Here is a 22,999-nt window from a genome sequence, read left to right as displayed (position 1 = left end):
ATAAGTTTCTTCCCTGCTTTCAAAGTAAGAAGTTTGCAGCAGACCATTTGCTATTAAATATCTGTCTTGCTAGCAAATACATTTGTCAAGTGTCTTTCTAGAAACCAATACTTCCATATCAGTCTGGGCTACTTAAAGTCAACAACAAAACTCCCATCAAATTAAGCAGAACAAATTCATGTGCAATGCAGGACATGCAGAAATCTCTTTTGGGAACCTGGAAAAAATCCAGCAGTGACTGCAAAAGCCAGATTGCTACAAAGCAGTTTGATTGGGGTGTTGCTTCATCACACTTAGCCCAGTTAGTAATGATGGCATTCCTCATTCTCACACTTACTGTCAGCAAAGGACACTTTTGAAAGCATCCTTGTTGCTTCTGCATCCTGCAAAACGAGAGAATATTGCATTCTTTATGGAAGAATAAACTCTAAGAGTTTGTTATCAATCAATGCTGCAGCTGAGCATCTTAGCAACACGCAACAAGCTTTGCTTCTGTCATTAATTTGACTAGTTTTACGTAATTGCAGAACAGCAGAACCTTACAAAGGAATGCACACAGCTCTGCAAAGAGAGCTGAACTCCTCTACAGCAGACATTTTAAGGTTCTTTCCTTTAAAGCCACATGATTTATTCAAGTTGCCTTTCCTAAACACACAATAAGAGAATCTAAAGACCTTGAGTATTTTGGCTAATGCCCAGGGATTTCTAATCGTTGTTTCCACTGTGGTTTTTTTTCTCAACTTTTTTGGTTTGGTTTTTTTTTTATTCTTTCTGATACTACAGATGTGGGTTTGTTGGGTTTGGGGGTTTTGTTTGTTTGGTTCTGTTTTGTGGTTCTGTTTTGGTTTTGTTTTTAAGAAAAGGCAGCTTTAGCATATCAAGAAAATATTTCTCCTCCCTGGCCCAAATGTGTAGGAACTGTGTGGTTTAAAGCTCTGCCGAGATTTGCAGGCGTAAATGTCAACTACAATAGCCAAACCTTTTAACATATTTATTACTTCACTCCTGATATTTTTCCACTCTGCAGAATTAATTCCATAACTTGAAGTACTACTTATTAAAAAGCCAAGGCATGGTAAAGAGCCTGCTACCATCACCACTTCCTTTACAGAAATACAGTGATTTCACTCATCACAGCATACTCAAGTTTAATCAACGTTGTGGCTCTTGCTCTGTGTAGGTATTAATAATTCATAAGTCCTCGGATTCTATTGCTCACTTTGTAGGTCATTTCCGTAGGCATTCCCATGCAACCTGATCAGACATGATGCATAACAGTCATTCCTGGGATGAGCTGATATGGAAAGGGAGGTGGAAAAGGGGTATAGAAAGGGACAAAGACAATATGTGAGGAGGATATCCAGTCCCAAAGAGATATAAGACAGGCGCGTACATGTGTATGGGGAAGAAGGGAGGCAGAAAAATGCTTGCGTATGTACAAGCTGGGATGGAACAAAAGGATTTCCATGCAATACTCAGAATTCAAGTAAATTTTAGTCATAGGCAAGCTTAATTTGAAGGAACACAAAAAAGCACGCTCTTCAGATACAACATCTCAAGATAAACTTGCTTAAGCCTAGGAGCATAGGTTTAATATTGCTCCAAAATGACCATAAGACTAACTTCGAACATTCATGATAGCCACGTGCCTGCCCAATTCTACTTCAAATCCTGTTATGTTCTTGGCCTCAATAATTTCCTGTGCCAGTAAGTTCCATAGCCTAATTATATGTGTGAAAGACACACATAATACCTTCCCTTTATTACTCTTGTATTTGCCACCTTTGATTTCAATAGAACATCTCTCTTTGTTCTTCTGTTATGAGAAAAAGAAAGCAGATGTTTCCAATTTATTTTCTTCTTTCTGCACTAGTGTTCAGTGCAGCACGAAGCTAAAAGTTAAATAAGTGACTGAAGTTATTTCATCCTGGCTGTGTTCTTCCAGATAGAGTAAACTTGTCTGTCTACTAGGGGAATCAGAGAAAGAAGAACAAGTAAAGAAACTCACACTTTATGAACTCTGAGCAAGAAGCTTATGAAAGAACATGAGAAAACAAATACTACAAGCGTTAAAAGACAGTCCCCTATTCAACACAGGTATGGCTATATTTGAAGAAAAAGCCAACAACAAACGAACTGCAAACTGTAACCAAACGAAATACAGCATGTGTGGCTGAAGATGCTAGTGAGGGAGAGGGACAGTAATACAATGAGAAGAGAACCAATCATGTAATGTCACCCAAACATCTGATATCACACATATTCAGCATGCTATTTTAAACCACACTGTAGAAGCGGTTACAGTCAACAGTTACAACTTATCTGTGAGCATAAGCAAGTTCTCAGGCGCCATCAACAAGGTCATGGATGAATGGCTTAAAAGGAATCGATGCCACAGTTTTGCAAAGATGTTTCTGGGCACTTGCAGGAAGGGTGGACCTCTGTATTTGTATATAACAACCATGATCTCAGGGAAAGCTGCACCAGACACAAGCTTGAGTTCAACCAAAACATTTCATAAAACAGGGATCTCTATGTAGAGGCATTAAATTTATAAAAGCAGTGGAATTCTAATTCAGAGGGACTTCACTGGATTACAGACTGATGACATTGCTGCTACAATTTCAGTGGGAACCTTGCTTGATTGAGTTACTGCAGGACAGTAAAGGACAACTCAAGAGAAACTACAGAGCTTTTGTATTACCTTGGCTATAGGACTGACCCCTAAATACAAAGGTTACCTACCTTTAGATGCAATACCAGCCTACAGCATGGCTTACTGAGCACACCACCAGCTTCCCTCACATTTCAATGACTGAGACACTGGTGCAGTTAGCTGCATCCAAAATAGCGTCAAATCTTCTAAATAAAACCACAGAATGCAGGAAAAAATTTACTTCAGAAGTCTGGCAGTTTCTGTATGAAATCTTGGCCACCTGTCTAGTATGCATAGAGCATGCTTGAAAGATATTTCTATGGCTTTGGCTGAACCTCTCTCCCAGGCTAGGTACCACAAATCATGACAAGACAGCAATTCAGGAGGACAACTACAAAACTATCTGAGTTGTCCCAGATCATTGTCCTTTTATGTTACGCTACTTAAATGAGGACTACAGCCTCTTCATTTTGAAAATTTCTGGTTGTTCTTATGTTTAAGGGAAAAGACACTGTACTTGAGGAAAAATATGCTTACATCGCAATGCTTCATTCTGCAGTATCATGGGATCCTTGATCCTTACATCAGCATCGTTAATATACATTAGTTATGTGTGAAAAGGCATCAGCTATATGTGGCCAGCTTTCAGGACTGGAAAACAAATTTCTGGAGCAGAAAAACTCTTTTGGATCCAAATGTCATTGGCATTAGATTTTTTTTAAAAAGATATCTTTTCAACAATGAAACAGTTTATGAAACAAAGTGTTCTTACACAATTAAGTTGTTCATTTTCCCAAGTCAGAGCTTTGCAAAGACTGGGGGAAAGCCACCAGTCTGCTATGATTAGCCAAGGGCACAAGAGCACAATTAGTTCTCACTTGCTGACAGAAGGATTTGATGGAAAAAGGAAACCCAGGTGGGTGAAATACCAAATGAGGTGTCCTAATTGAGTGTGATGACATTCAGGTCGGGTTTTCTAAAAATGCCATAAATCTTTTAACAAACTTGGGTGATAAAAGTACAGTTATATCTAGTTCTGATCATACCCACACTATTTCATATATAAAATCTGAGTATATATGCCTGTGTGTCCAAACATGCAAATGCGTATACACACACACACAATCTGTATACCTCCATAGGTGTAGTAACTCACTTCAGTGGCAGTTATAATGAGTAGCTACTGCTACCATAACACTATAGAAGTGCAGAAAGACCACCTAGGATTGATAAAAGAATTAGCCCACTTCAACCCCTTTGCTTAGATATTTGTTCAGATCACACACACCCTCATGCTTAAGTCTTCCACAATGGCAGACCTAGAATGACATTACTATTTTGTAGTAAACTATTTTTGCTACAGGAATATACAATGCTGCAGCACTGAGCCCAGCTAACACCTTTTGCTCTCAGTCATGACAAGAAGTTTGGCCTTAACCTTTATACCACTGGGATTAGCTGTGGCAAGTCAGCATTATCGTTGGAGTCTGTTTTGCCTGCACTTAACAGACTTTCCCATGTGTACTCCTGGGTGATACAATGTTCAGAGTTTAGGAAAACGTGTGTTCTGTCAACTTTTGCAAGACAAGGTAAATGCTGAAGAAGGAAGGTTAATCTTACAATAATTCTTTTCCATACAGCTATTTTTGCACATCTGGGGCAATGGAACCATAGAGAAAGTAAACCGAGAATAACCCTTTACTTTCTCAGAAATACAACGGTGCTCTGGTAAGTGAATGCACAAGGTGTGTTTGCACACACGCATGCTCTAAACACACCACTAGCGAAAAGCAACACTGTTACGTTAGAGCTGTTGTACAGATAATATCTAGCGATTTTTAAACTTGTAAATTATTATTAATTACCTCATAATTTTCAAAATTAAATAGGGGGCAAAATAAAAACCAAGCTAAAATCTACTCCATGTCAAACTCGAAGTCTGGTAGCTATGTTATATTGTCATTCTTGAACAATTCACCTTCTGCAAAGCACATATTGAGAGCCTTCCTTGCTGTAAAGGATTTTCCCTTAACTGCTGGCAAAATCCAAGTACACATTCCCCTCCTGAGCATCTTTTCATCTTTATAGTTTGTTTCTGTTCCTTTATCCAAGTAGAGCAGACCCCCAACAAGTGTGCCTCCCCAGCACAGGCTACAGAATGAAGGCAGCTCTGGCTCAGTGGCAAGTGAGTTCAGGTATCTTTCTGAATAAAGTGGAAAGCAAGGTTTAAGCCATGCAAGCTCCAAATAAAGCAGAAAAACAGCTTAAACGAATAAAAATCTATTAAAAATGTCTTAGCAGCTGCGACTAGTGTGGATGAAAAGTTGAGAGAGGCTGCCCAGTGGCTGTTGTGCTGTTTTTACACGCTTTTCCCACTAGGGCGAAGAATGATCAAGAGACTCATCATCTCAACAAGTACTCATACTGTAAACAGCTAGTGTTGAAAGTCAGACCCATAATAAATACATGCATTTAATAATTTTACTCTTGAGACATGCAGTTCTACTACATACCAAAAGAGGTACAGGAAGAATAAAAAAAATATAGGACAATTTAAGCCCTTGTTTTCTTCAGTACTACTTCTAAAGAGAAACTTGAACACATAAAATAAATCACCTTTCATAATCCTGTAAGGGTCCTAAGGGTGCACACAGGATTGATTCCCTACAGGCATGCATGTATTAAAAAACCCAAAACAGTTCAACAGACCTCCCTTCATCTAGATCAATGTCTTACAGCAGGTGCATTTATCCTTTTCCTTTCTTTGTTTGCTATATGTTCACTTGCTCTACAATTGTTCAAGTTTCTTAAAATCAGAGGACTGTAACAGTCAAACCCATGCACAGAGACAACAAAAAACCTGATCCTCCCACCAAAAAAACAAAAACCCACCCCAGCACAGCATGCCCTAGCCTTTCTTAGACTGTGAAACAGGATAACAAACATGAATAAGGAAGCAACATGAACCTGTGCATGGCATTATTATTATTTTTTTTAAACAGTCTATATGTTTGCTTTTCATTAGCTCCCTGTGGTGGCAAAACTGTAAATGTAAAAGTTAGAGACAAAGTGAAAAAATGAAGTAGTCAATAGCAGAGATTTCAAATACACTTACACAACCACAGTTTGTTTTACAGCTGCTTTACATAAAAATAAAAATATAATATACTGTGGGGGTTTGGCAGCATGTAGAGAGGCAGCATCAAATGGCGATAACGGAGTAAGAAGAAATGATCTCTTTGGAGCAATTAAGCAATTTTAGAAGCACCACTATGTCCAACAGCTAATGGGTCCAAAGAGACAGAAAGGTCAAAAGTGTGAGTTTTTCCCTACTGACCAGAGATCACATATATGACCCTTTGGAAGGCAGGATAACTAAATAATCATATTATATAATCCCTACTAGAGAACAATTCTATATAAAGCCCAGCACACTAAACAAAAGAGAGAGAGCTTTCCTTCAGAAGCCAAAAGCAAGATGCACTCTTCCATCTAGCTGCCTCAGCATAAATAATAAATAAAAAAAAAAGAGAAGAAAAAAATGCTTACCCTCTTTGTGTAAGAAAAAGAAAGTCACTGGCTATACATAGAACAGTAAAGTGCTCACGTAGTTCAGGGAAGAGTTTGGCACTTTTTAAGAAAGAATGGGTAAACAATACATACTGTACATTAAAACCCAACAACTCTTCTAGTGACCTTGAACTCTAGTAATATGAACAGGGATGTACAAAACCACTTATTTCTGGACACAGTTCATTCACTATCTTCAGCAAGGACTGAATTTAGCACATTACAGTGTCCCATTAGGATATGACACACTATCTTCTAGGAAAGCCAATCTAAGCAAACATCACAGTTCCATTACTGTCTTAATACCCAGAAACTAGATTCTCCTTCTGAAAACACTTGCTAAAACAGCAACTAGATGAATTTCCAGATGTGTCATTCAATGTGTACATGGCAGAAAGATTAGTAAAAATACTGACCAAAGAATTTTGCATTTGCCTGGTGTACAGATGTCTGCTGTGAAAACACTCATACAGGCTCACCTACTGCATGCATCAAACGTCCTCATAACCCCAAAGTGAAGTTTAGGTGCATGCTCTTGACTAGAAACTTTCAAGATATTAACGTACACTTTTCCAATGACCAAAGAGTACCACATAAAGAAAGGCGACAAATGTAAATTCTTATGTGACCTTGCACTCAGGATTATCCAAATTGACCATATAAGTACTTTAAAAACACTCTCCCTTTCATTAAGCCTCTCCAATTTGTGATCCAAATACTTAAGCAGCTAAAAAAAAAAATAAATCAAAAATCTATATACACAATCAGTAGTTTAGCTGATGACTGATACTTCATTTGCTAGTAAATTAATAGAACAAGAAAGGTTTTGTCTCTATTTTTTAATTCCTCATGAACATTTTCATTCTGTCAATGGGAAAACCTTGCCTCTTCAGTTCTCTGCAGGCACAGGCTGCAGACTTTGACAGATATAAGGGGTTACTCCTGAAGGATCAGTGCAGCCATCAGGGAAGAAAAGGGACCAGAACCTGCTCAGCTCAGCAGGATAAAGAGGCGGAAGATACTAGCACTGTTCCTTACAAGCCTGTGATGGTTTGCAGAAAGAGGCCCAGTTCCATGGGCCAGACCTGGCACACTATCTCTCTTTTGCAGAGCTTACGCCATGCTGGTGACTTGAGACACATTGGATTGTAATGAAGAGAGCGCCTAGAAAAGAAGCCGAGGGAGAGCTGAGAATCTGTACAAGAGCCTGGCAGATTTACTACTGGAAAGGGACCTGGCAAAATGTATTTTTCCCCCTCCTGTTCTCTGCTTTTAAGGGTCACATCTAACCCCACCCTATATTTTCACTCTCTCCTAGCATGTCACAGTTCAGTCATCAACTCTACCTCCATCCTCTTTTTCTCCATTTGTTCTGAATCAATGAAGACCGCTGCAAATACAACAGACTTCACTAGGTAACAGACAAGTCTCCTTCCCAGATCCAGACCCCAATCAGCACTCCTTCCTTATCTCTATTTAAGACAAGCTTTGAATCGCTAACAAATCCCATCCAGCTGTTCAGCCAGCCACGAGAGGTTACAGCACATCCCCATTTACCCTCAGCCCTTTGCTGCTACAGCTTAGAGCTAGACCTTGCCAGTTCATTGCATCCCCGCTGCAAAGTGTTACCATACAAAGGCTCCACTATCCAATCCCTATTTTTCAGTCTTTCCTGACAAAATCCAGTAGTAATTATTTAACATGTCCTACACGGCTAGTTCTGTGCTACTTAGCGCTGCAGTGAAACATGCACCTGAACAATCTCAATGCTAAATTATTTGTCTTTACATCTCCTCATAAATAAGGATCTACTATGAAAAGCAAAGCAAAAATCCTTGTAAAGCAATGTAGAGGGTACATCTTGCACCATCTATAGGTTAGAAAATTTGCATTTGCTGTGGAAAAAACAACGTACAAGACGTAGCTGATACATTACAAAACCTCAAAAGTAACATAATATTTATAGTCATTAGGAGTTAAGTACACACACTGAATACTAAGTACTTTAAATTGGAATGTCTCAGCACATGTAATAACTCTGCAATTTAGCTAATATTTCCCTAACAGATAGTTACAGTCCTCCTAGTCATTGAGGTGGAAGGTGAAGTAGTACCACAAAGACAGCAAAGAGAGAGATTAGCTGTTGGACACCTTTATTATTTCACTGCCACTATCCAGGAATAGAAAAAAAAAACAACCCAACACTAATATATCTCAAAACACATTATCCCATTGCAATGTAGTAGTATCACAAAGTAACAGCTGTGATAACCTTGATGTGCATAAAACCGGAAAATAACCAAATCACATATTCAAGATAAAACAATAGCTGCTGAATAAAACAACTCACTTATTTACCGCAATCAGATAAGGAAAAAAATGCAATGTCCAACATAAGCAGAACTTCATTTGGGGGGGAAGAAGGGATAGAGAAATATCTACAAGCCCAAGGACTAAACCTACTTTATTATTAAAGAACATTTAAACATAGCTGGAAATTTACATACCACTTTGCAAACACAGACAAAAATGAAAGAAATCCTTCGCCCTGAAAATTTTGCACTCTAAATTCAGCAAAACAAATGCATGAAGGTTAACCCTTCACAAAAGTAAGAAGTGGCTGAGTAATAGGAAACAAGAGCTTGCTTAAAACAGCAAAACATAAAATGGAGAGGCAAGAGCTGTTCCATAAAAGGACAGAAGTTGGACATTTTACGTGGCTAAAAGCCATGCCAAGTGGAACATAGAAACAATCCATTCCCCTTGTACTCCTGCAGCATCCACAGCCACTGGATTAGAGATGCTTAAGGGTATGTCCCTGCCTTTTCTCTTTTGGTCTGTTTACGGACCTATTGCCCATTAATTTGTTCAGTCTGTTTTTGCTTGTGCTGATACTATCTGCCTCCACGACCGCCTGCAGGAGCAGCTTCTAGAACTCCATTGCCTACTGGGTAGAAGGACTTAACCTGTTCTAAAAAGATCTCTTAACAGTTTCAGCGAATGTCTGTTTCTAGTATTATGGAATTTACAGAAGACCAGTTCTTGTCATGCTTCTCTTCCAGTTGCTACAAAAGCAAGGTGTGCTCTTTCAGTAGATGCAGGTTCACAGGGTCTTCAACAAATTAAATTTGCAACGTCCTATCTTTAATACTAGTCTACTTGATTGGGATTTACCGAGTTTCAAGTGATCTTTACTTTTTTAACTTTCCTAACTTCTTTTGCTTGCTTATTTCTCTCTCCCCCCTCTGTCCCCTCTCTCTATACCCACTCCTGCCTTTCTCTCCCTCTGCTCCTTTCTTGCTATCACTCCCCTAATTTTCTTCTCCAATTCCTCCCTGTTGTTTTTTCACATCTCACTCATGCACTTCTAAAGATACAGGACAACAGTCCATGGCACAAGAGCCACGTGTGGCTCATGCAGTGGTTCAAGGAGGCCTGCAAAGATACAGTTGGACACCTGCTACGTGTATTCTTTAAGGTATAGCAGGCTGTGCCTTCTTGATTTACAGAACACTGTAAACAGTGTAAGACTGTATAAAAGCATTGACCTCATTGCTATACGAACATTTTGCCTCCCAGGTGAGGTGTAATGCAAGCAGCACAGCAAAAACTATTGCAGCAGCTTGCACGCTTGCCTGTTTTAAAAATTCACTCATGCCCAAGAAGAGGTTAGCCCATGGATGGCCCTCTCCATTCATTCAAGAGCAGGGTGCCCCATCTCTTCTGCTCCTTATAGAAGGCAATGAGAAAGTGGAGCTAAATTGCTGGAGCAAAGGATCAGTCTGACTCCGCTTCTACCTTTGCCACAACTGTTTCAGCAACCAGTGTAAAATTGCCTCAGCCACCTTGACAGGCCATCTCTCTCTGCCGCCCCTTATGGTCACTGTTAACATCTTGCACAATCTTGCTGTCCATAGGAACATAACACCCTTCTGCCTCAAAGTGGTTTTATGTCCTTTTCCATTCCTCACCTACAACTCATTCGTTTTCCCAGTTTCACCAATGCCTGCAATCTGATTAACCTCATAATAGGAGTGACAGGATGGAAAAAATTGGAAAAATGTTATTCTAAAGGAAGTATTAAAATTTCACTACAGACTTCAACCCTGGGATGCAACTGAAAGACAAGCAGCAGGGCAGCTGAAGGCCTGACACTAGTTACATTCAAAACCTAGATCTCCTAGGTCACTCTTGTTGCTAGTATATGTCTTCTTGCCTGATTTCCTAGATCATGAGGGTGCTGTTGAAGTTTGAATTTCAAGTAAGAAGGAAAGTATTCCCACAGTTTTAATGCAATGGAGAACTCTAGTCAGATTCATGATATTTTGAGATTTTATTCGGCACAACTATTTAAAGCCTTCAGTCTTGTCCCTCTCTCCCACAGACCTCCTAGTGTAAGTAGGCAAATACTTTTATCAGAAGCCAAAGCACTACAAAATATGACGAGATTCTCAAATTGCAAATTACCCCATCAGAAACAAAACCAGACAATTCTTATTGATAAACTACTTAGAAGGAAGTCAAGGAGGACACCAGCTATAAATGCTTGAATGCATCACCCAATTCATCTCCTTTAAAAAGGTTACCAAGACATACAGGAAATAACGTGCAAATATAGTATTACAACGATCAGTTTGATTGATCAGAAACTTCTGATGAAATGACCTTTTGTGGTATACTACAGTATTGATATAATTGCTTTCAAACTATGTTACTATCACAGTCTGCATTTTAGCAATCTTTCAAAGCCATCTGCAACAGTTAAATGCTGCTTTAATTAAATATATTGCACTTCCTCCACCATTTATTAGGCCACTTCTCAGAGCAGTTCACATTTGTCCGAAACACCAAATAACACACTGAAACTTTCTAGAAGTTATCCTCTTTAAAATTTCAAACATCACATATCCATAACAGTTATCACCTAAATTAGCACCTTAAAATTTCAGTGAAGATACTCAAACTGCATGCAAAACCTTTGAGACAATTACCCTGACAGGATTCCTTGTATAACAATCACTACTGCCCTGAAGGTTTGCTTTTGTCTCCAAAAACTCTGACAAAGTTCTGAGTCCATACCAGAAGTATTTTTCTTCTTTTCATCAATTTATTGTGAAAAGATACCTTTGACTTCAGAATTAATTTTTAGTGTTGTGGGTCTTCTCACTCCTGTGTGCAACTCTCTGTGGGATCCTAGCTGTCAAAATAAATAAATAAATAAAAGACCCAAAGACCCCTCTCCTGATTTCTCCTTAATAGACACTGGAATTAGCTTCAATGGCAAAAACCTATTGCTCAGATACCCACAGCACAAATACTATTAAATACTAGCAGTCGACCTGCCTCAGGAAGCATCTCCCCTCCAGCCCCCAGCATTTACTGCTGCCTTTACAATTCTCCATACCAGTTCAAGATTCTCTGTCCTCCCAGCAAGTCCAGCAGCTCCACAGGGAAAGATGAGAAACGCAGTTCTCTAATCTCTTAAATAATCATTATGCTGATACAAAGAGTGCAAAATACATCTAACATGCTGATTTAGTTCGCACTCACTTCTGATTCTGAAAGGTAAAGCCTTCGGAGGAAATAAGCCCTCATTTCTGCACTGATTCACAGAAATACAGAAGCAAAGAAATTTAACAGGACTCTACATCATTAATCGTACAGTCTCTTTAATCCAATTACTTCGTATTTTCTCTTAAACAAATGAACTGCCAAAACTTGGCCTGGACCCAGTTCTCAGAACAGTCCAACTTATTCTTACCTGATCTATATTTTCAGCTGTGAAATCATGAAAGAGACTAAAGGAAGTGTGGGGAATCAAACACTACATCTGCCCTGAGCTATAACCTGCATGCCCCACTCTCCTTCCCCAGCCCCCTCCCTCCCCACCCCATCCCAGGGAGTCCAGGTTAATAAAGAAAAGAACATCGCATATTAGATGTCACAAGTTAAGCATACAGATATGTGATATATTCTCCTGGCAATGTCAATTAGCCCCTCATGCACACCCTCATGCACAGAAAAACATGTATTAAATGCACCGCAGTAACCATTACACTTTCCACAAATGCCTTGGAAGACGAATTGCACGTTGCTGAAATTTGCAAATTGGCAAGAGAAACATGAAAACCCGCCTGAATTCCAGAGTGTACAGTGTTTATTTTGACAGTTGTAGTTTATTTATAGTACTTGACAATACATGTTCTCTAGTTCATCTTGTAAAATAATGAAGTCGGTATTTAGACCTCCACTGTTAAGCCTCAGAGGGAAAAATAAGTATAAACTTATTTTATTCAAATAAATGTACCGATTGGCAAGATTCTACTATAATGACTAAATTACATCATTAATTTAACTTAGTTTAAAGCACTTTCCTTGGTGGAAAAAGCATGGTACTTAACTTTGTATGTGATGAGCAAGTCTGCACAGATATCCAGTAATCTCTTAACCCATTCACATAAAACAATACCTTCTTTTTGTTTAATACATTAAATACTTTTAGAGAGGTGCTGTATGGAAGGCTGGTCTGTCATGTACAACCACAGAAGAGCGCAAGCAGAGGCTGCAGAAGTTTCGCTACATACTAACTCATCAATAACCATCAACAACCATCAATAACCATCAACATAACTAACTTGTACTGGTGCAGGTGAGCTCTGTCACCGTTCCCAGCACAAACCCCTTTGACAGCGGGGCCAAAGTTAACGTCTTGTCAGATGGCATCTTATCAGCTCTCAAGACCAACCCATTCTTCAGAAACCACAAAGCTCTCAATCACTAGCAACCTGCCCTTGTTGAAATCCTCAAACACAAAACCATCCCCTATCAGTTTCTCAATCCCCTAGACTAGCCAGTTCTCGATGGATAATTTTGTCTCCATATAAAAAGACAAGACAGATTCAAGCCCTTAAAATACAAATACTTCACACAGTGTTTCCCATCTATGTCTATAAAGTACCACATAGATTATCATTAATATTTCTTAAAACAAAACCAGACATATAACCTACTGCTATACACATATCCAATACAAAAATCTAGACACAGAGAGCTGGAATACAACTGAAATGAAACCAAATTAAAGACTGCATAATCAAGAAGAAATACTAGAATTTGTCAGATAAAAGAGATACGCAGCATCATAAACACAGTTGCACAGTGCCCTCCAAGGGCAGCAAAGCTGAAAGTCAAATAATAAAATTAAGTGGTATACAAGAGAGTGCACACAGAAGGGATTTCAATCCTCTTTGTTCTTAGCCATGATACAATTTCACAGCCGCTCTCAAGATTCATCGTTCCGATGTTTGGCATGCAAGAGCACAGAACGCAGTTCATCTGGGAATTACTGAGCCGGGATGTGCCGAACAAAATCTACCTCAGCATCAGCCAGCTCCTGCCACAGTGTCCGAGCAGCCTGACCATCAAAACGTTTCTGATTTTTAAAGGGAGCCAATAAATAAAACCAGGAATATCTTCAGAAAGGTGAATCCCTGCAATATTAACTAATCAATCCACAGTAAAGAAGCTGCTCCTGGGCAGCTATTGTCTGAGTACATCAGGCGGAGGACTTTGCCTGCAGGAGCTGCTACCTACACGTACTTTGAATTCACCGAGTGTAGAAATGGTATTATTTTTATGGTTTGCAAGCTAGACCATACACAGCTGTGGAGGATCTCTAAATTAGTTAATACACCATTTCAAAAGGAAGAGTTATTTCTCCAGGGATCATATGCCAAACAAAGGGGGGAGGGAATGCTGAACCACTGGTAGTTTATATCACAAAAGATATTTTTCAACTACACACAGCACTAATTATGAAGGTCCTTCCTATCCCTACAGCTGGAAACTTCTCACAGAAAACACTCCCATTTCAGAGAAAAAACACAAGGGGGGAGGGGAACAACAACAAAACAGGAAAAAAGTGCTAAAACCACTTTTGCAAGCTGATAATTTTCATTAAACGTGATCTGCATTTTTTATATCTACAAGGAAGTAAAACCCAGCATTTTTATCATTCTTGCTCTAATAATGTGAGGGTGCACATTAAAAAAAAAATCTTACTGAAAGTAAGATTTTTAATTACAAAATCTAAGACTAGAAAGCTTATCCTAGAAAATGACCATGTTCAGGAAGGGCTATTCCAAGCATGAAAAACATAAAAATGACACCACTATTACAGTTTAACAGTGGCAGTCCACCCTTAGATAATACACCAGATTTAAAAGCAAAAGCACTTAAAGCATTATTGGTGTTGGAGGTATTGAGAAAAATACATTTGCAAAAAATTACAAGCACCATAAAAACAAATGTAATCAAAACAAATGCCAGACTTTCATGGTATGTAGATGAAATATATTAATTATAATATGAAACTATTGAGTTCAAAACAGCCTTTGAGCCATACATTTTCTGCAGACTTCTCTCTAGCCAAGAAACCTTAATTCCACACTGCAAAGTTTTGAAAACTATGAATATTCCACATATTATAGTGGAGAGCACTCCTCCCCACCATCTATACTGAGACATATATTTATTAAGTGCTGACAGTTAACTTTCACAAGACTCTTAGGGAGATCTGGTCCTTATTCTGTGAATTTACAAAAACTGGGCTAAAGTAGCCAGGAAACACAACTGTATTTTATTATTATTTAAATAATGAATTTGTGACAGCATTTCACTCTGAAGCAGTGGGAAGCCTTGGAGGCAAATGCCTCATTCAGTAAAGACTTGAAAATTATTCTTGTTTAAATAACAGCTGGTCCTGCCTATATGGACTTAAATGAGCCATGTGGAGACAAACTTGCTTCAGTTTGGGTAAGAAAGATTAAAAAACATTAATTCTAGTTAATATCCATTTTGGACCCTCTACACAGATGGGAAAAATAACATTAAATTACCATGCTTACATACAGTCAATACCAGACACCCAATAAAGCACAAATTCAAAGCCCTGCTCATAACGCAACCGATGCACAGTTCCAGCAGAACAGCTCAGCTGCAAGTTAGCCTGAAACAAAGGAGATTTACATTCATTTCACCACTTTGCCACAGACTTCCTGCACGACCTTGGACAAGTCACTTGGTTTTTGTGTGCTGCAACTCCCCATCCCTAAAATGGGGAAAAACATTTATTTCATAACCTCACAGCAATTAGCAGGTTTACTATCAGGAGACGCTTAGATACAGAGGTCAAATAAATGACAGAGAGAATAAACAGTACTTAAAGCTTTAATTAACTTCTGTTAAAGCTTTAGAATCCTTGTCACAGTAACAGAAGGAAAGCTTTGGCACAATACAAGTGTTACCTACAAACAAAGATCAGGTCTGCCTACGTAGCAAGATGGAAACATATTTTGATATCTGCAGACAGTCGCGGATGCAGATTTTCATGACCCAAAGCACCGGCATGACATACCCCTCTGTCACCAACACACACAGAAGACCAAAAGTCCAAAGTCTTTAGGTGCCTTCTTTGAGTTCTAAAACAAGAGTTATAACTTTCTGATACAATACAAAGCAGTAGAAGAAATCACCAGGTACTCTCTTAAAAGATTTTAAATACTTCATGTCCAAACAGCTATTTTCCAGTTCATATTAACCACTAACCACCTTTTGAACTTGAAAGCCACAAGTTTCATAACCAGTATTAATATCAGAAGTCAAGTCACCTTGCAGACAACAGAAAATTAAAGACGCCTAGAGCACCAGCCTACCAAAAATGATGAACAGGGTAAGAACCACTCGGAAGTAGCCAAACGCTACACATATCCTACACTAGGCCATTGCCTCCATCAGGAACCCACGAACTTGTGAAGTGTATTAAATGTATCTTTTTAGAAGATGTCTTCAAGTCTAAAAATCTACTTTTTGAACGCAGGCCAAATATATACTGCATTTCCATGCACACATTCTGCACTTCTGTACAAGTAACTGTACTAGCCTGCGTAAAAGCAAAATCACAGCCTGGGGAGGGAGATGTGAGGGACTACAAGGGATGATGAAGCAGTCAATGAGAGACAAGCACAGGTAAGCATTTGGGGGACACAGGCAAGCTATGGAAAACCAGAAGCAAGGAAACTACTGAGGGGAGAGGAAGTTCTGAGATAAACTTCTCCTCGTATTACCCACATATGCGTAAAACCCACACAGCTGCTCAATCACAGGCTGTTGAGTGTGCTTGGGGTTTGGGTTTTTTTGTTTTGGGTTTTTTTTTGTTGGGTTTTCTTTTTTTGTTAAACAGATGATCTCAGGGTTACACACATGAAAATATAGTCACTGCAAGCTACAAAAATAAAAATGAAACTCATTTGTTTTTAAGCTATTTTGTTTGAAATATCAAATGGTTTTCATTATTTGTAATTGCATCTTATGTGGTGTTTTATTAGGAAAAAAAAAAGAAACCAGTTCTTACTAAAAATCATTTACAACCTAAATCTTTTTCTTTCAATATGCAGAGCTGCTCTGGGGTATGTTAAATATCTTGAACTCCCATTACTGCAATAAGACTGGAAGAAGAACAGCACTTTGCAACGAGGCCAAAAATTAAAGCACAGCCAATGATGAATGGCTACCAAATACTGGGCACAGCGCTGAAAAGGGGAAAATACAGAGACAGTGGTGAGGGGTGTAAGAACAAATGTCCAGCAGAAAAAAAAGAATGACATTTCCAACATAACACAGGATACAGTTTCGGACACACATTTTCAAATGTGACTTCTGAGACTTTGGCACCCCTAAAGTTGGCAGCAGGGTAGGAAGTACCTGGTATCATATATAGCTCCCTGAATATCTAAGTTTTGAGATTAGTCTTGCATGAGAGTGAAATGCCTAAAAGGAGAGGACCGCCCACCCCTCCTGAAAAAAGTCTGTAGAAGCACAAAGGGAGCAGAGAGATGAGGGGCTGGAGGTCAGAGGAAAGGTGAGGATAAGCAAAGTCACGAAGGCAGGAAATTGAAACTAAGTTCTGGAACTATGTATTTAATATCTCCCTCACAGCATGCTAATAACATTCATACGAAGGGAAAAAAAAAATAAAGGAAAGCAGTGACACTGTTCGCAGGCTTCCTCAGAGCAAATTTTGGCAGCCTTAAACATCATGCAGCAACCAGTTTCTCACTTGCTTGATCTCCTCTCACTCGCCAACTGACTATTTGTATTTCTTTTTCCACAAGAGGTAAACTTTCCCCATAACTGCGATAGCTGAACCTCATCTCACTATTGTCTCAACCAGCACCTGCCTAACCCTTTTACAAACCTACTGCTACAGAAGCAAACTCCTGGTGCTTGACTGTGCAACTGGAACCTTGTTAGCCTTAAGCAGAGCTGTTCTCCTTCACTCTCAACGCTATCTTTACTGAAGTAGGATGACTTCACCCCAAGATGAGCAATACCAAAACTCTTTTGGTCACACACAAGCACCCCCCAACACCCCCCCCTTCACGTTTTCCTACCTACCAACATATTAAAAGCCGGTAACAATTACACCGGTTTCATTGTTATTTGCAAGAGTTGCTAGCCTTCACTGTCATTCATCTGAAGGTCGGAAGTAATGCAGAGTACTTATAATTGCATTATGGGTGAAGATTAATCATCACTATGTGTACTATGAACCAATTTTTACCATTAGAAATATTTATAAAGGCTGAAACAACACCAACTTACTATGTGGGCCTACATTATCCACAGCAGTCTATGTAATTAAAAAAAGAAAAATCAAAACTATATTCTATTTTGAGAGGTAGTCTGCTGGCTTGTCTTTACCTGTGCATGATGCCAATTGAAACAAGGACAAATTAGGGTTCTAATGTTATTTACACAAACCTTCAGATGAAACCTGTAATCTGACACACTTGTATCCTATCACTGCTTTTAGATAGATTTGCGAAGTTCAGACGGCAGTCCCAGCACCTTGATGATCCAGACTCGGTTATCCAGAAAGCAAGCCACAGCACCTTTCTGAGCTGTGCTTCTGGGTTTCTTTCCCATGAAAACCAGGGTATGGTGGGAGAAGGAGTGGAATGTGGACTTCATCCTGACACAGAGCCAGGACACAGACAGGTCAGACACTTCCAGCCCAAGAGCTGGAAGCTCTTATAATATTCTGGTAGCCATTATTGTCACTAAAACAATATTGTCACAGCTAAAGATTTTGGAGCTCATTGGTTATCTTCCAAACAGCACAAAAATCTTAGTGTCAGCCTGGACCTCTGCTCACATGCCTCATCCCATCCCTCCTTTCATTAATTATGATCCTTGGGACTGGTACTGAAATAGTAGCTCTGGACCTGTCAGGCTAACTCCTTTGCTAATGCCTCCCTGCAGACTAACAGTGGCAAAAAGCTTCAATAAAAAGGTTCATGTGCATTAGTAGATGACAACTCAGTACTAAAAAGACCAACTTAAATAGTTATTTATAAACAGATTATTTTTTTAATGATTTCTGCTATTACCAACATCAAAAGACCTCAAACCTCAGCCACAGCAAGAAGATGGGAACAGAGTTGTGCTTTGGCAACTACAGCGAACACAGACCAGACTGAAAGCCACTTTCCTCTTGAATGAACAAGCACAACCAAAGATGTTATACCACTACTGTCTCATCTCCAAATGCAAAGAGGCTCAGGCCACCGTGCAATGAACCAAATCAACCTGCTAGATGTTTCAAACAAATGGTACAAGTTTCTAAAATATTCTTAAAAACAAGTTGCTCTATAAAGGGCAACAGAATATCCCTGCTTGTTATTTCATCAACTATCATGTGTGCTCCTGTAGGGCACCCACTGAGTGATGAATTCACGCTTCTCTTCCGCTGTAAGTTACTGTTCACAGCACAACTCTCTAAGCTAAAAAGCTCGTAGCATTTTACTATTCTCTACTTCCTTGGCAGGACTCTTATTTATACAAGATTAGTGCAGATTTATAAACCAGAAGAAACAAACAAGGAGAAAGTTTCACACTCTTCTTTACAGGCCAGTTTCAGAGACATACACACAAAGCAGTATAACAGATTAAAATGCAATTGTTAAAAAACAAAACCAAAACAACCCCCAAAACAAACAGAAAACTCATATCAACACACATACAACCTCTGGAGGCACCCCTACTTGAAAACTATTTAATGTCATCCAAGCATTCACAAAAGTACTGTCAGCCCCCTGAACAGCCATTTCTCTGCACTGTCCAGAGCCCCGAGGACAGCTACAACACACAGAGGCACACTTCAGCCCCTCACCTTCCCCCACCCTCCTCAGGGAAGGAATTGACACCAACCTGCAGTTGGGAGGTGGATCTAAGGTGATGTCAGCCAATTCCTTCTGAATCCTGTGGCAATAAAAGTGAGAAGGAACAAAGTTAAGTCACTGTGTGGGATAGCAGTTAACACATACACCTTGCAGACATACAGTTACCCCGAGTTTGCAACACTATGTGCATGCTCAGCTGCAGACTCCCACTAGCCCAAACACACAGGACAGGCACCCTGTTACAGTGACGATCAGAAAAGCAGACAGGCACCGTACACTGAACCCAGACAGGTGCCCTGTTGTGTGCTCCCATAAAGATGCCGACCGCACAGGGGCAGTGGAAAAGACTCTGCCAACCAGCCTGTAAATGAGGGAAAACCTCTGCAAATGTGATGCACCAAGTGCTATGAGGAAGCTGCAGTGTGAAAAGTAATTTTGTCTTGCTGGATTGAGAGAAACAGTCTGCCAAATTGGGTCTCCCCCACTGCCCCCCACAGCTTCCCATCACCGCCCTGAGAAAAAACACCAGCCCCAAGGGAGTGAATAACTGCGCCATTCCCAAGGACACTTAAAGGAAGGTGAATATCTATTTCCAAGGCTCCTGCACATTCCTGCCACCCTCAATTCTCCCCTCTCTTCCCCTCAAGAGCCACACAACATCTCCACATCTCTTCCCTCAGGACTCCAGATGCTCCCTCTCTTCACTGTGTTCAGACAACACCCTGTCCTCCCTGCCCAGACTATTCTGGGCTCACACTGCTTTTGCCACGAAACACCCAACCAGCTATCATTCCCTTCCCTGGAGTCCCATTACTGTCACTCAGCCTTGCCCTCCAGATTTCCCCACCCAGCACTCAGTCTGCCTCCCTTCTCCTTTGAACTCAGCCAGCATCTTCTGCCTCTCTTCCACTTGTCTTACATGGGAACCACAGTCTTTTCATATTAGGCAGTTTACAATCTTCTTTTTAAAATAGTTAAGGACATGACATGTAAACACTGCTTGCCACTTATCTATGTCAGTTTGCCATGGAAACCTGCTGAGTGGAGATCTGGAATAACCAAACTGCCTAAATTCTACAAAGCAACAGAGAACTTAGTTGTGACAACAGGGCATTTGCATAAAACCCCACTTTTGACACCTACAGACACAACCTCTCTGTGCTGCTTGGCAATGCTGTTTAGTGAGGTGGTTTATTATTCTTACAGAAGTACTGCAAGTTTGCTCAAAAACTTCCATTTGTCAGCTTAGCTCCCTGGAGCACCATTGGTGCTGAGTTCAGGTGAAACACAGAATAAATAATAAAGGGTAACAATATTTTTTTTTAAAGAACGGAGTGGCTCCAAGAGTCCGTCCAGGTGAAGAAAACTGACTGGCATAGCTATTCTGGAATTACTATTCTATGCAGACATCTCTCCCCACATAGATATTTTTCTGGAATAAAATTTATTTCATTCTCAAAAAAACCACCAAAAAACCCAACCCACTCTGTGCTGTGACCAAAGACTATTTTAGAGGAGAGTGTCCACAAGTGGACCTGCTGTGGATTATTCTATTCAACATCCAACCATAAATTGAAAACTCGATATAAGTGATGAGCAGACAGAAAAACACAGTAATATATTTGGTAGAAAATATTTGGGGCTATTTCACACCACTTGCACTGGAGTGCACTCCCCCAGCGCAAGCAAACTCAAAACTCTTCACAAACATTAATTAATCTCCAAAGCAGTCCTGGAAACTAAAAAGCCACTCTAGATCAATCCCAGCTTACAAAGAGGGAAACTGACATTGAAATGCAATGCCTTACTCAGGACCATATAGCTGCCAGTAGCAGAGAAGGAATTAAGGTCCTAAGTGCCAATCCTACACCATCCTTATAACTAACAAGGAAAATGGAAGAGACAGTGGAAATAATTGAGGGACATAACAACAACCTGGAGGAAGAAAAGAGAGGAAAATATTTGGGATGGAACAGAGGAAGAAGCAGGAAGAGAGACCAGACACCAGTGAAGTTGGGCAGACACTCACTACACCGAGATGCTGACAAGTGAGACAATGGCAGCTTCGTGAGGAAAGGTTGAGCGTAAGGGCTAGAGATGAGGAATGGGAGCAGCAAGGGAGCAGTGGGGGAACGGATCAAAATAAAATGAGGAAGGGAAGAAGATGCAGTGAATCAGTGAGAAAACTCACTGCAGCCTCACCTCTTGGCACTGGTAGATAGCAGCTTAGAGTTTTTACTCATGCTGACTTTGCTCTCCTTCTTCTTAGGCGTGCTTGTCTCTTTCTCTGTCTGTTGGTTGGAGGATGAAGATGAGGAGGAGCTGGTGCTGGCCCTCGAATCGTCATCCGACATAGCGACCCCCCCACCACACACCCCAACCTGGAGAGGAGACACCATGGGGCGTGGGGAACAAACAGTGAACACAAACACACACAGAGAAAGGCCACTGACAATCTCGCTCTGTGTTTGGATCATGCGTCTTTTCAAGGGTCCTCGTGTCTCCCTCTCCTCTTCAGGCCCTACAGTCGAAGCAGGAGGAGCAAGAGCCTCCCCTGCTCTATTAACACCGAGTGAGGGGAAAGGGACTTTTAAAGCTTCCTCTCAGAAATCAAGTGCAAAATGAGGGAAGAGACTGGAACGAGGATGACTGTGAGGATCAGGGAAGCTCAAAGCAATTCCTTCTAATCTCCCCCAAACTGCACACACAAGAGGAGCCATCACCACCCACCACTATCCACCCTAGGGGTGTAGGAGATAAAAATGGAACAGCTCCGGTCCCTTGGGTTCCCGGGAGGCAAGTGGGGGAGGCGGGAAGGGACGGGGCTGCGGGGGTGACCGTCGCCAGCACTAGAATGGAAGTGGGGCATCGCTGGCAACAGCAGGGAGACCCAGAAGGAGGATCTGTGACCTGCAGTGGGGAAACCCCTGCCTGCTGGATAACCCCTGCCTGCTGGATCGAATGTTGGGAGCGGTGGAGGGGGGGCGGGAGGGGGAAATGAAGGGTAACAGCTAGGCAGGGAGCGGGGTACACGGAGGGGACCCCCCGAGGCCCACTGCACCGAGGGGCAGGCCAGCAAAGGGGGAAGAGAACAGAGGGTCTGTGCTGGGGGGATGCGGCGTGGGGGTGAGAGGAAGAGAAGGGCCAGGGCCTACAAGGGGTGAGAACGGAGGGCCTGGGGAGAACGGTAGCGAGAAGGGGGGCAGCGGGGTGCCGGGGGGAGTCAGCCCGGCTTCATGCGGGCACCTCGGGGGCACAGGGGAGGAGGGCGAGCACGGTGGGCTACCGACGGCAGGTCCGCACCCGGGAGGGGCGAGAAGCCGTCGAGAGGGATGGGGGGGCGGGCAGGGCACCCCGAAGAGTTCGGGGGGTGGGGGGTGGGAGCAGCCGCGGGCCCGGGTCGAGCGGCGGCGGGGCAGCAGCGGGCCGGGGGGCCGGCACACGGCCGCCTCCCTCCCCGGACCACCGGCCCCCGGGGAGCTCCCCGGCCCCCACCGGGCCGCCCCCGCTGCCGCCCCTCCGCCGGGCGAGA

The 22,999-nt window shown here is 41.2% G+C and overlaps 1 protein-coding gene across 1 annotated transcript in view; it reads right to left on the bottom strand.

The window, feature by feature from the left end:
* The window catches only part of LOC142052721 (ubiquitin-conjugating enzyme E2 E1-like), a 44,807-nt gene that overhangs the window by 20,633 nt on the left and 1,175 nt on the right, over nucleotides 1-22,999 (bottom strand). The window contains 2 exon segments of the mRNA XM_075083240.1: nucleotides 19,496-19,546; nucleotides 21,670-21,848. Of these exon segments, the coding sequence (XP_074939341.1) occupies nucleotides 19,496-19,546; nucleotides 21,670-21,848 (230 nt within the window).

Source organism: Phalacrocorax aristotelis, chromosome 2 (genome assembly GCF_949628215.1).
Source record: "Phalacrocorax aristotelis chromosome 2, bGulAri2.1, whole genome shotgun sequence".
NCBI classification, from domain to species: domain Eukaryota; kingdom Metazoa; phylum Chordata; class Aves; order Suliformes; family Phalacrocoracidae; genus Phalacrocorax; species Phalacrocorax aristotelis.
Note: the sequence above shows the minus strand (reverse complement) of the source record. Positions and strands in the feature narration are given on the sequence as shown.